Below are 10,763 nucleotides of genomic sequence, written 5' to 3'. Positions count from 1 at the left end.
TTTGGATGTAGGTCTAACAGAAGCAAAGCACTTAAAAATAATTGATTTGTGTTGTGATATCCCAAACACATCCAAGCAAGTTCCATCTATAATGTACATTTCTTAAAATTAAATTTAAGCAAAACTACCTAATAATGTGATTATAAATGATAGCAACATGTCACTTTGCATTTGTGTAGTTGTTGACTGCTAAAAGAAAGGAAGTATTGGTGCTTTAATTTCAAATAGTGTGGGACCATCATTATCTGTTAATTCTGTTGACCAGAGTTTTGCTGCCTCTTAGCCAGCATTGTTTTCTACACTACTCAAATGACACATCATATGCTACATTGTTTTGTAATTATTTGTATCCAGTCATACCTTGGGCTAGGGGTCGGCAAGGCACAATGTTCTGAAGCTAGGAGGGACCTTAAAGATCATCCAATCCAAGGCTTCATTTTAGGATGGAAGAAACTAAAGTCTCTAACAGTGAAGATTACCCAGAGATTAATTAAGAGAGCAATTCATTTGAACACAGATCTTACAACTCTAACAAAATAAAACCGCACTTCAGTGTTGTTGTTTTTTCCTATGACATTTCTTATTACCTGATTCTTATCTTGCTTCCCTCCCTTTGAGGACTGAATCAGCCATTTTAAAACAAAAAGCATTTTAAATATTTTCTCCCAATAACATTGGTTGACAGCAGAAAATACCTCTGAAATCAGAACATTTTGTAGTATCATTGATTTATAACTGGATTAATCTTAGGTTATTTTGTCCAGCACTCTCATTTTAAAGATGAGGAAAGTGATGCATAGGGAAAGGAAGTGATTTGCTCACAATCACAGGTTAGTCTTATTGCCCTCGTTGGCTAAAACTTATAAGGGAAATAGAACTGGAAGCGAAGTTGATTTGGCAATTCATGAACAGTGCTAAATTGTTTGTTTGGTTTCCAGAGAATTTATCTAAAATTCAGAATAGAGTCTTTGGAACCCAGAAATATGAACAGTGGATCATCGATGTTCACAAAAAGTGCATGCTATTGCAAATGGAGGACAAAAAGAAAGAAAGAAGGATTTGTAAAGAGCTTTTTCTATATACTTCACATTTACGGGTAAGTACCTTATTTGTCAATAGTTTCGCTGGTTGAAACTATCACTAAGTTTACAATGTAGACTGACTTTGTGCCCTGATTCCCAGAGACCTCCAAAGAAAATTTGTTGGAGGTGAGGGGATCATGCTTACACAGGGGCTATTCAGAGAGTAAAGTAAGTTAGGTCTCTTGGTTTTCCTTTGGCCTAGAAACAGAAGCTGATAGGCAGAAGTTGTCTTTTAGGGTTATCATAGAACATGGTTCTAAAGCTGCAAAACATATCTGAGGCCTTGTTATTTTACAGATTAGGAAACTGGGGCCCAAGGTAATTAAGTGACTTGCCTAAAGTCACACAGGTTATAAGCATAAGAGGTGGGATTTGAATCCACATCCTTTGATTCTAAAGCCAGTTCTCTTTCTACCGTACTATGTTGCTTCTTCATTGTGACTTTTTCTGGGATCTTAGATTTTATTGAATTATACTTGGTTCTCTCCTTCTGTTCTGATCCCTGCTTTTATTCTTTTGGTCTTCAATATTCATATTTTATAATATCTATAGTAACTTTAAATGGAATTTCTCTTTCTGTCTCTTGATGTTGGGCTTTGTTGGTAATATATAGAAATGCCAATGTTTCGTGTGGGTTTATTTTATATCCTGCAACTTTGCTAAAGTTGTTTATTATTTCAAGTAGCTTTTTACTTGGTTCTCTAGGATTCTCTAAGTATACCATCATATCATCTGCAAAGAGTGATAGCTTTGTTTCTTCTTTGCCTATTTTAATTCCTTTTATTTCTTTTTCTTCTCTCATTGCAAAAGCTAACATTTCTAGTACAATACTGAATTGCAGTGACGATAATGGACATTCTTGTTTCACTACCCCAGTCTTACTGGAAGTGCTTCTAGCTTATCTGCATTACATATGATGCTTGCTAATGGTTTTAGATAGATTCTACTTACCATTTTAAGGAATCATTTATTCCTATGCTCTCGAATGTTTTTAATAGGAATGGGTGTTGTATTTTGTCAAAAGCATTTTCTGCATCTATTGAGATAATATTATTTCTGTTAGTTTTGTAGTTGATATGGTCCATTATACTGATAGTTTTCCTAAATACTGAACCAGCCATGCATTTCTGGTATAAATCCTACCTGGTCTAGTGTATTATCCTCGTGATAAGTTGCTGCAGTCTTTTTGCTGATATTTTATTTAACATTTTTGCATCTATGTTCATTAGAGAAATTGGTCTGTAATTTTTCTTTTCTGTTTTGACTCTTCCTGGTTTAGGTATCAGTACCATATTTGAATCATAAAAAGAATTCAGTAGAACTCCTTCTTAGCTTATTTTCTCAAAATGGTTTATATAGTATTAGAATTAATTACTCTTTAAATGTTTGACAGAATTCACTTGTAAATCCATCTGGCCCTGGAGATTATTTTCTTGGAAATTCATTGAAGGCTTATTGGATTTCTTTTTCTGAAATGGGGTCATTTAAGTATTCTATTTTTTCTTCAGTTAATCTGATTAATTTATATTTTTGTAAATATTCATCTATTCACTAAGATCATTAAATTTATTGGCACACAGTTGTGCAAAACATCTCCAAATTATTGTTTTAATTTCTTCTTCATTGGTGGTGACTTCACCCTATTCATTTTTGATACTGGTAATTTGGTCTTCTTGGTTTTTTAAATCAAATTAACCAAAGATTTATCTATTTTATTGGTTTTTTCATAAAACTAGCTCAATTTTATTTATTAGTTCAATAGTTTTCTTAATTTAAATTTTACGTCTCTTTCATTTGGTTTTCAAACTTTCTAATTTTGTTTAATTGGGGGTTTTTAACTTGTTCTTTTTCTAGCTTTTTCAGTTGCATACCCAATTCATTGATCTCCTCTTTCTCTATTTTATTCATGTAAGCATTGAGAGATATAAAATTTCCCCAAGAATTGCTTTGGCTGCATCTCCTAAGTTTTGGTATGTTGTCTCCTTATTGTCATTCTCTTGGGTGGTTATTGATTGTTTCAATGATTTGTTGTGTGACCTACTCATTCTTTAGGATTAGATTATTTAGTTTCCAATTAATTTTTAGTCTGTCTTTCCATGACTCTTTATTACATTTTTTTGTTTGTTTTTTAATTTAATTTTTCATTTTTAACACAGTTTGTAACAGATGAAACAGTTCAAACTTTTGGTCAGGTGATACTTCTTTTTAAAGCATTTACAATATGGACAACAAAATAATTTTTTTTTTAAACATTAACCAAATGAGACAAAAATAATATTTATGTTGCTAACTTCACAAGCTCTTGACCTAATTGTCTCCACAGTATTACTAAGAATTAAAGGACCCTAACTTATTGTTGTTGGTCTAAAGTCCTATGCCTAATAACTGAATTTTAGACTTAACCTTGGATGTTCCCCTACCCATAATCTATAAATGAATAGATCTGGTATTAAGCTTACAAACCTTTTGACTATAGGAAATTGCCACCAAGAGTAGGGACATTGCAGGGATACAATATACAACTTCATGTCAATTCCAGGCAGGATTAGATTGTCCACTTGCATTCAATCAGGCTTAAAGTCTGCCAGGTGTCAGTGGGGAAACTGAGTCAGGAGAGTCCTACCTCAGCCCAGGCTGAACAGCATCTCTCCCACCCTTCCCTTGAGATCACCTTTTGCAGTTCATACCAGCATCTCACCAGCTTACTGGCATCATGGATTGGAGGCTCAGACTGCCTTTCTTGTTATCCATACCTCAAGTTAGACTCAGAAGAACAGTCACTTAATAGTCCCATAGCTTCTAAAAATGGCAAGTTCCAATAACTAGGTCTCAAATATGATTTTAATTTCACTTGGCTAAGGAACATCTTTTGAGGCAAGTCTTAAGTGGCTTACATGCCTTTCTATACATATTCTAGTTCCTGATTAAATAGCCATCATAAAATCAAATTTACCATTAAAACCTTAACTTTTCCATCCATGCCAAATTTTACCGAAGGTTACCTTCCTCTCGGGAATTTAGACTAAAATTATTTTCCCCAAACAAAAGATGTCATCGACTTATTTTCAGTAATTAATTCAGTCAATTGTTTTAATACTAATTGCTTTTACCTCACTTTGTAACATGTCCAATTTTTCTCCCCATCACTCCCCTCCTTGCACTTCCTAATACCTTGCATTCTGATTACTCCTTCCCTTAATGTACCCTCCCTTTTATCACACCCCATCCTTCCCTTATCCCCATCTTCTCTCTTTTCTTGTAGGGCAGGATAAATTTCTATACCCCATTCCCTGTATTTTTTATTTCCAGATTATATGCAAATAAAAATTCTCAATATTCGTTGCTAATACTTTGAATTCCAACTTCTCTCCCTCCCCCACTCCCTCCCCAGCCCCACTGAGAAGGCAAGCTATTCAATACAGACTAAATGTGTGTTGTTTTGCAAAAGAGTTCTATAATAATCATGTTGTGTAATACTAATTATATTGCCCTCTGTCCTACTCTATCCCCCCTTATTTTTCCCCCACAGTTGACCTTGTCCCTTCTCAAAAGTATTTATTTCTAGTGACTCCCTTCTCCCATTAGCCCTCCCTTCTAACATTCCCCTCACCCCATTTGTAACCTCCTCTCCTGCTTTCCTGTGGTATGATATAAACTTTCATATCAAAATTAGTGAACATGTTATTTCCTCCTTCAGCCACATGTGGAAAGAGTAGCTTTATTTTTCCCCTCTCCCCTTCTCCCTTTTCTCCTCCATTGAACAAGATTTTTCTTATCTCTTTTATGAGTTATAGCCTGCCCTATTCCATTTCTCCCTTTCTCTTCCTGATATTTTCCTCCTTCACCCCTTAATTTTTATTTTATTTTTTTTGGGTGGATATCATCTCTTCTGATTCAACACATCCTGTACTCTATCTATATATGCGTATGTGTGTGTGTATGCACAATCTCTCCATCTACCCAAATACTGAGAAAAAATTCAAGAGTTATAAATATTTTCTTTTCATGTAGTAATGTAAACAGTTCAACTTTAGAGAGTCTTTTATGATTTTTCTTTCCTGTTTACCTTTTCATGCTTCTCTTGATTCTTGTCTTGAGAAGTCAAATTTTCTATACAGATCTGGTCTTTTCCTCAATATGAATGATTAAAAGTCCTCTATATCATTGAATGACCATTTATTCCCTTGAAATATTATACTCAGATTTGATGGGTAGGTGATTCTTGGTTTCAATCCCAGTTCCTTTGACTTCTGAAATATCCCATTCCAAACCCTTCAATCCCTTAAAGTTGAAGCTGCCAGATCCTGTGTTATCCTGATTGTATTTCCACAATACTCAAATTGTTTCTTTCTAGCTGCTTGCAGTATTTTCTCCTTGATCTGGGAACTCTGAAATTTGGCCACAATATTCCTAGGAGATTCTCTGTTCAGGTCTCTTTCAGGAGGTGATCAGTGGATTATTTCAATGTTTATTTTGCCCTCTGATTCTAGAACATCAGGGCAGTTTTCCTTGATAATTTCATGGAAGATAATGTCTAGCCTCTTTTTTTGATCATGGCTTTCAGGTAGTCCCATAATTTTTAAACTGTCTCTCCTGGATATATTTTCCAGGCCAGTTGTTTTTTCCAATGAGATATTTCACGTTGTCTTCAATTTTTTCATTCTTTTGGTTTTGTTTACTAACTGCTTGGTTTAACTCATAGTCATTCATTTCTCTGAACTCAGTTCTCTCTTTCAGCGAATTATTTTGTTCAGTGAGCTTTTGAACCTTCTCCTCCATTTGGCTAATTCTGCTTTTTAAAACCTCCTTCTCCTCATTAGCTTTTTGGACCTCTTTTTCCAATTGAGTTAGCCTCTTTTTAAAGCTGTTGTTTTCCTCAGCATTTTTTTGGCTCTCCTTTAGTAAGCTGCTAACTTGTTTTTAAGGTCTTATGTTGCCTGAGACCATTTTAAGTTCCCTTTGGAGGCCGTGGAGGCAGAGGCCTTGACTCCTCTGACAGTATGGTTTGTTCTTCCTCATCTGAAAGGATGGGGGAGAGACACCTGTTCCTCAAGAAAGTAACCTTCTATGGTCTTATTTTTTTTCGCTTTTTTGGGCATTTTCCCAGCCAGTTATTTGATTTCTGAGTTTCCTCTCCACAACAACCTTGCCTCCAGTTCTGCCAAGCCAACACTGGGGGCTGAGATTCAGATGATCTGCTCCAAACCCCTCAGGGGCTTTAGGAAGTGGCAGGGCTGCTATTCAGTGTGAGATTAAGATCAGCTGTGGGGGGAGGAGCCAAGATGGTGGAGTAGAAAGATTCACATACACTAGCTCCAAACCCACAGCCCATAAAATATCTGTAAAAAAGAACTCCCAACAAATTGTGGAGCAGCAGAAACCACAGAACAACAAAGCGGAGGAGATTTCTGTTCCAGAGTGCCCTGAAAAACCGAAGAAAGGTCCATCACACCCTGAACCCAGAGCAGAGCCCATCCCTGCCTAGGTGGCGCAGCACCGAGAGAAGCAGATCCGAGCAGGCTTCAGGGACAGAATCTCCAGCAGCAGGGCAGGTCCCTCCACCCACAGGTGACATGGATCGGTGAGAGAGGCTTTTTGGGTGGCCGAGAGGGGAGTGGGGTGTCCCCGTGGCTCGGGCCCCCTCAGGAGGAAGCAGCAGGGGCAGCAGCGGACAGGGGCTCCCAAAGCAGGCAGGAGCTCAGATCCATTGTTGAAGGTCTCTGCATAAACCCCCTGAGGGAACTGAGCCCGTGAGGCAGCCCTGCCCCCACCTGAGCACCTGAACTTAATCTCACACTGCATAGCAGCCCCACCCCCAACCAAAGCCCTGAGGCTGGGAAGCAGTATTTGAATCTCAGACCCCAAGCTCTGGCTGGGCAGATCTGGAGGCGAAGTGGGTGTGAAGAGGACATTCAGAAGTCAAGTCACTGGCTGGGAAAATGCCCAGAAAAGGGAAAAAAAAATAAGACTATAGAAGGCTACTTTCTTGGTGAACAGATAATTCCTCCCTTCCTTTCTGATGAGGAAGAACAATGCTTACCATCAGGGAAAGACACAGAAGTCAAGGCTTCTGTATCCCACACATCCAAAATAAATATACCATGGGCTCAGGCCATGGAAGAGCTCAAAAAGGATTTTGAAAATCAAGTTAGAGAGGTGGAGGAAAAACTGGGAAGAGAAATGAGAGAGATGCAAGTAAAGTATGAAAAACAGGCCAATACCTTGCTAAAGGAGACCCAAAAACATGCTGAAGAAAATAACACCTTGAAAAATAGGCTAACTCAATTGGCAAAAGAGGTTCAAAAAGCCAATGAGGAGAAGAATGCTTTCAAAAGCAGAATTAGCCAAATGGAAAAGGAGGTTCAAAAGCTCACTGAAGAAAATAGTTCTTTCAAAATTAGAATGGAACAGATGGAGGCTAATGACCTTATGAGAAACCAAGAAATCACAAAACAAAACCAAAAGAATGAGAAAATGGAAGATAATGTGAAATATCTCATTGGAAAAACAACTGACCTGGAAAATAGATCCAGGAGAGACAATTAAAAAATTATCGGTCTAACTGAAAGCCATGATCAAAAAAAGAGCCTAGACATCATTTTTCGTGAAATTATCAAGGAAAACTGCCCTGAGATTCTAGAACCAGAGGGCAAAATAAGTATTCCAGGAATCCACAGATCACTGCCTGAAAGAGATCCAAAAAGAGAAACTCCTAGGAACATTGTGACCAAATTCCAGAGTTCCCAGGTCAAGGAGAAAATATTTCAAGCAGCTAGAAAGAAACAATTCAAGTATTGTGGAAATACAATCAGGATAACACAAGATCTAGCAGCTTCACATTAAGGGATTGAAAGGCGTGGAATATGATATTCCAGAAGTCAAAGGAACTAGGACTAAAACCAAGAATCACCTACCCAGCAAAACTGAGTATAATACTTCAGGGGGAAAAATGGTATTTCAATGAAATAGAGGACTTTGAAGCATTCTTGATGAAAAGACCAGAGCTGAAAAGAAAATTTGACTTTCAAACACAAGAATGAAGAGAAGCATGAAAAGGTAAACTGCAAAGAGAAGTCATAAGGGACTTACTAAAGTTGAACTGTTTACATTCCTACATGGAAAGACAATATTTGTAGCTCTTGAAACTTTTCAGTATCTGGGTACTGGGTGGGATTACACACACATACACACACACACATGCACACACACAGAGAGACAGAATGCACAGAGTGAATGAAAGAGGATGGGATCATATCTTAAAAAAATGAAATCAAGCAGTGAGAGAGGAATATATTGGGAGGCGAAAGGGAGAAATGGAATGGGGTAAATTATCTCTCATAAAAGAGGCAACCAAAAGACTTTTCAGTGGAGGGAAAAAGAGGGGAGGTGAGAGAAAAACATGAAGTTTACTCTCATCACATTCCACTAAAGGAAGGAATAAAATGCACACTCATTTTGGTATGAAAACCTATCTTACAATACAGGAAAGTGGGGGAGAAGGGGATAAGCAGGGTGGGGTGGATGATGGAAGGGAGGGCATTGGGAGGAGGGAGCAATTTGAGGTCAACACTCTTGGGGAGGGACAGGATCAAAAGAGAGAATAGAAGCAATGGGGGGCAGGATAGGATGGAGGGAAATATAGTTAGTCTTATACAACACGACTATTATGGAAGTCATTTGCAAAACTACACAGATTTGGCCTATATTGAATTGCTTGCCTTCCAAAGGGAAGGAGTGGGGAGGGAGGGGGGAAGAGATGTTGGAACTCAAAGTTTTAGCAACAACTGTCGAGTACTGTTCTTGCTACTAGGAAATAAGAAATACAGGTAAAGGGGTATAGAAATTTTTTTGGCCCTACAGGACAAAAGAGAAGAAAGAGACAAGGGCAGAGAGGGATGATAGAAGAGAGGGCAGATTGGTGATAGGGGCAATTAGAATGCTCGGTGTTTTGGGGTGGGGGAGGGGACAAATGGGGAGAAAATTTGGAACCCAAAATTTTGTGAAAATGAATGTTAAATATTAAATAAATAAATTAAAAAAAAAAAAGATCAGCTGTTCAGGAGAGGGCAGGGCTGCCACACAGGGCTCAGTTCCCTCAAGGGGTTTACCATTGAGACCTTCAACAATGGATGTGGGCTACTGCCTGCTTTCGGAGCCCTGCTGCTGCCTCTACTGCTGCCACCTGAGGAGGCCCAAGTTATGGGGACACCCTGCTCCCTTCTTGGACAGCCAAAAAGACCCTCTCACTGACCTCTGGTGCCTGAGGCTTGAGAGATCTGTGGGGCTGCTGGAGCTTCTGTCCCTGAAGCCTGCTTGGATCTGCTCCTTTGGGTGCCAGGCTCTACTCTGAATCCAGGTGCGTGACAGACCTTTCTTGTCAGTCTTTCAGGTCACTCTGGGATAGAAATCTCTTCTACTTTGTTTTTCTGTGGCTTCTGCTGCTCTAGCATTTGTTGAGAGTTCTTCTTTACAGGTATTTTATGGACTGTGAGGTAAGAGCTAGCGTATGTTTGTCTTTCTATTCCACCATCTTGGCTCTGCCTCCTTTATTACATTTTTCATAGAAATCTTTTCTATTTTTTAGTTACTATTTTCTTCCCAATTTCATATTTTGGAATAATTTGGCTTATTTTAGCAAGGTTTCTATAAAATTTTTTGTTTCCTTTACTGTTTAATATTTTATGATACAGTATTGATCATAATTTCCACTACTTCCCCTTTTCTGTCAGATTTTATGAATGAATTTGTATCCTATATTACTGTTGCCCTTGATTGAAATCTCCCTCTACTTAGACAGGAGACTAACTATTGACAAAGGCAATTTCTAAGGTGTTTTTAGTCTTCTTTTTGTGGCAGACGATTTATAAAAGTTAAATAAATTTCCTGTTTACCTCTTTTGAGCCTTATATTCAGATTTCCTGTTGAGCTCTGCTTGTTTCATCAGAAAGGTTTGGAAGTCCCCTATTTCACTGAATGTCCATCTCCTCCCCTGAAAGATTATGCTTAGTATTGCTGAGTAGTTGATCCTTGGTTGTAATCCAAGCTCCTTTGTCTTCCAGAATATCATATTACAAGCCCTCTGATCTTTTATTATAGAAGCTGCAAGGTCCTGTATGATCCTGACACAATATTTAAATTGTTTCTTTCTGGCTGTGTGCAGTTATTTTCTCCTTTACCTGGTAATTCTGGAATTTGGCTACAATTGGTGTTTTCAATTTGGAATCTGTTTCAAGAGGTGATCAGTGGATTCTTTCAATTACTATTTTACCCTCTGATTCTAGGACCTCAGGACAGTTTTCCTTGATAATTTCTTGAAATATGCTGTCCAGGCTGTTTTTTTTTTTTTTTTTGTTTTTGTTTTTTTTTGATCATGGCTTTCAGGTAGACCAATAATTCTTTTTTTTAAATATTAATTTTATTTATTTTTAGTGTTCTACAATCACTACCATATAACTTAGATTTTTTCCCCTACCTCCCTGAGATGGCATACAATTTTATATAGAATCTACATATACATTCCTATTAAATACATTTTCACTATAGTCAGGCTGTGGAGAAGAATTATAATAAATGGGAAAAATCATATAACATATATAACATATATATATGTACATATATATATAACATATATATACACATATATATATACACACATATATATACACACACACACACACACAC

At 37.5% G+C, this 10,763-nt stretch overlaps 1 protein-coding gene across 1 annotated transcript in view; it reads left to right on the top strand.

Moving 5' to 3' along the window:
• Positions 1-10,763, top strand: part of RIGI (RNA sensor RIG-I) — an 80,388-nt gene that overhangs the window by 39,859 nt on the left and 29,766 nt on the right. The window contains exon 11 of the mRNA XM_072612731.1: positions 939-1,096. Coding sequence (XP_072468832.1) covers positions 939-1,096 — 158 coding nt within the window. The remainder of the gene's footprint in view (positions 1-938; positions 1,097-10,763) is intronic.

The sequence above is a fragment of the Notamacropus eugenii genome, chromosome 1 (assembly GCF_028372415.1).
Source record: "Notamacropus eugenii isolate mMacEug1 chromosome 1, mMacEug1.pri_v2, whole genome shotgun sequence".
In the NCBI taxonomy this organism is placed as follows: Eukaryota; Metazoa; Chordata; class Mammalia; order Diprotodontia; family Macropodidae; genus Notamacropus; species Notamacropus eugenii.
Note: the sequence above shows the minus strand (reverse complement) of the source record. Positions and strands in the feature narration are given on the sequence as shown.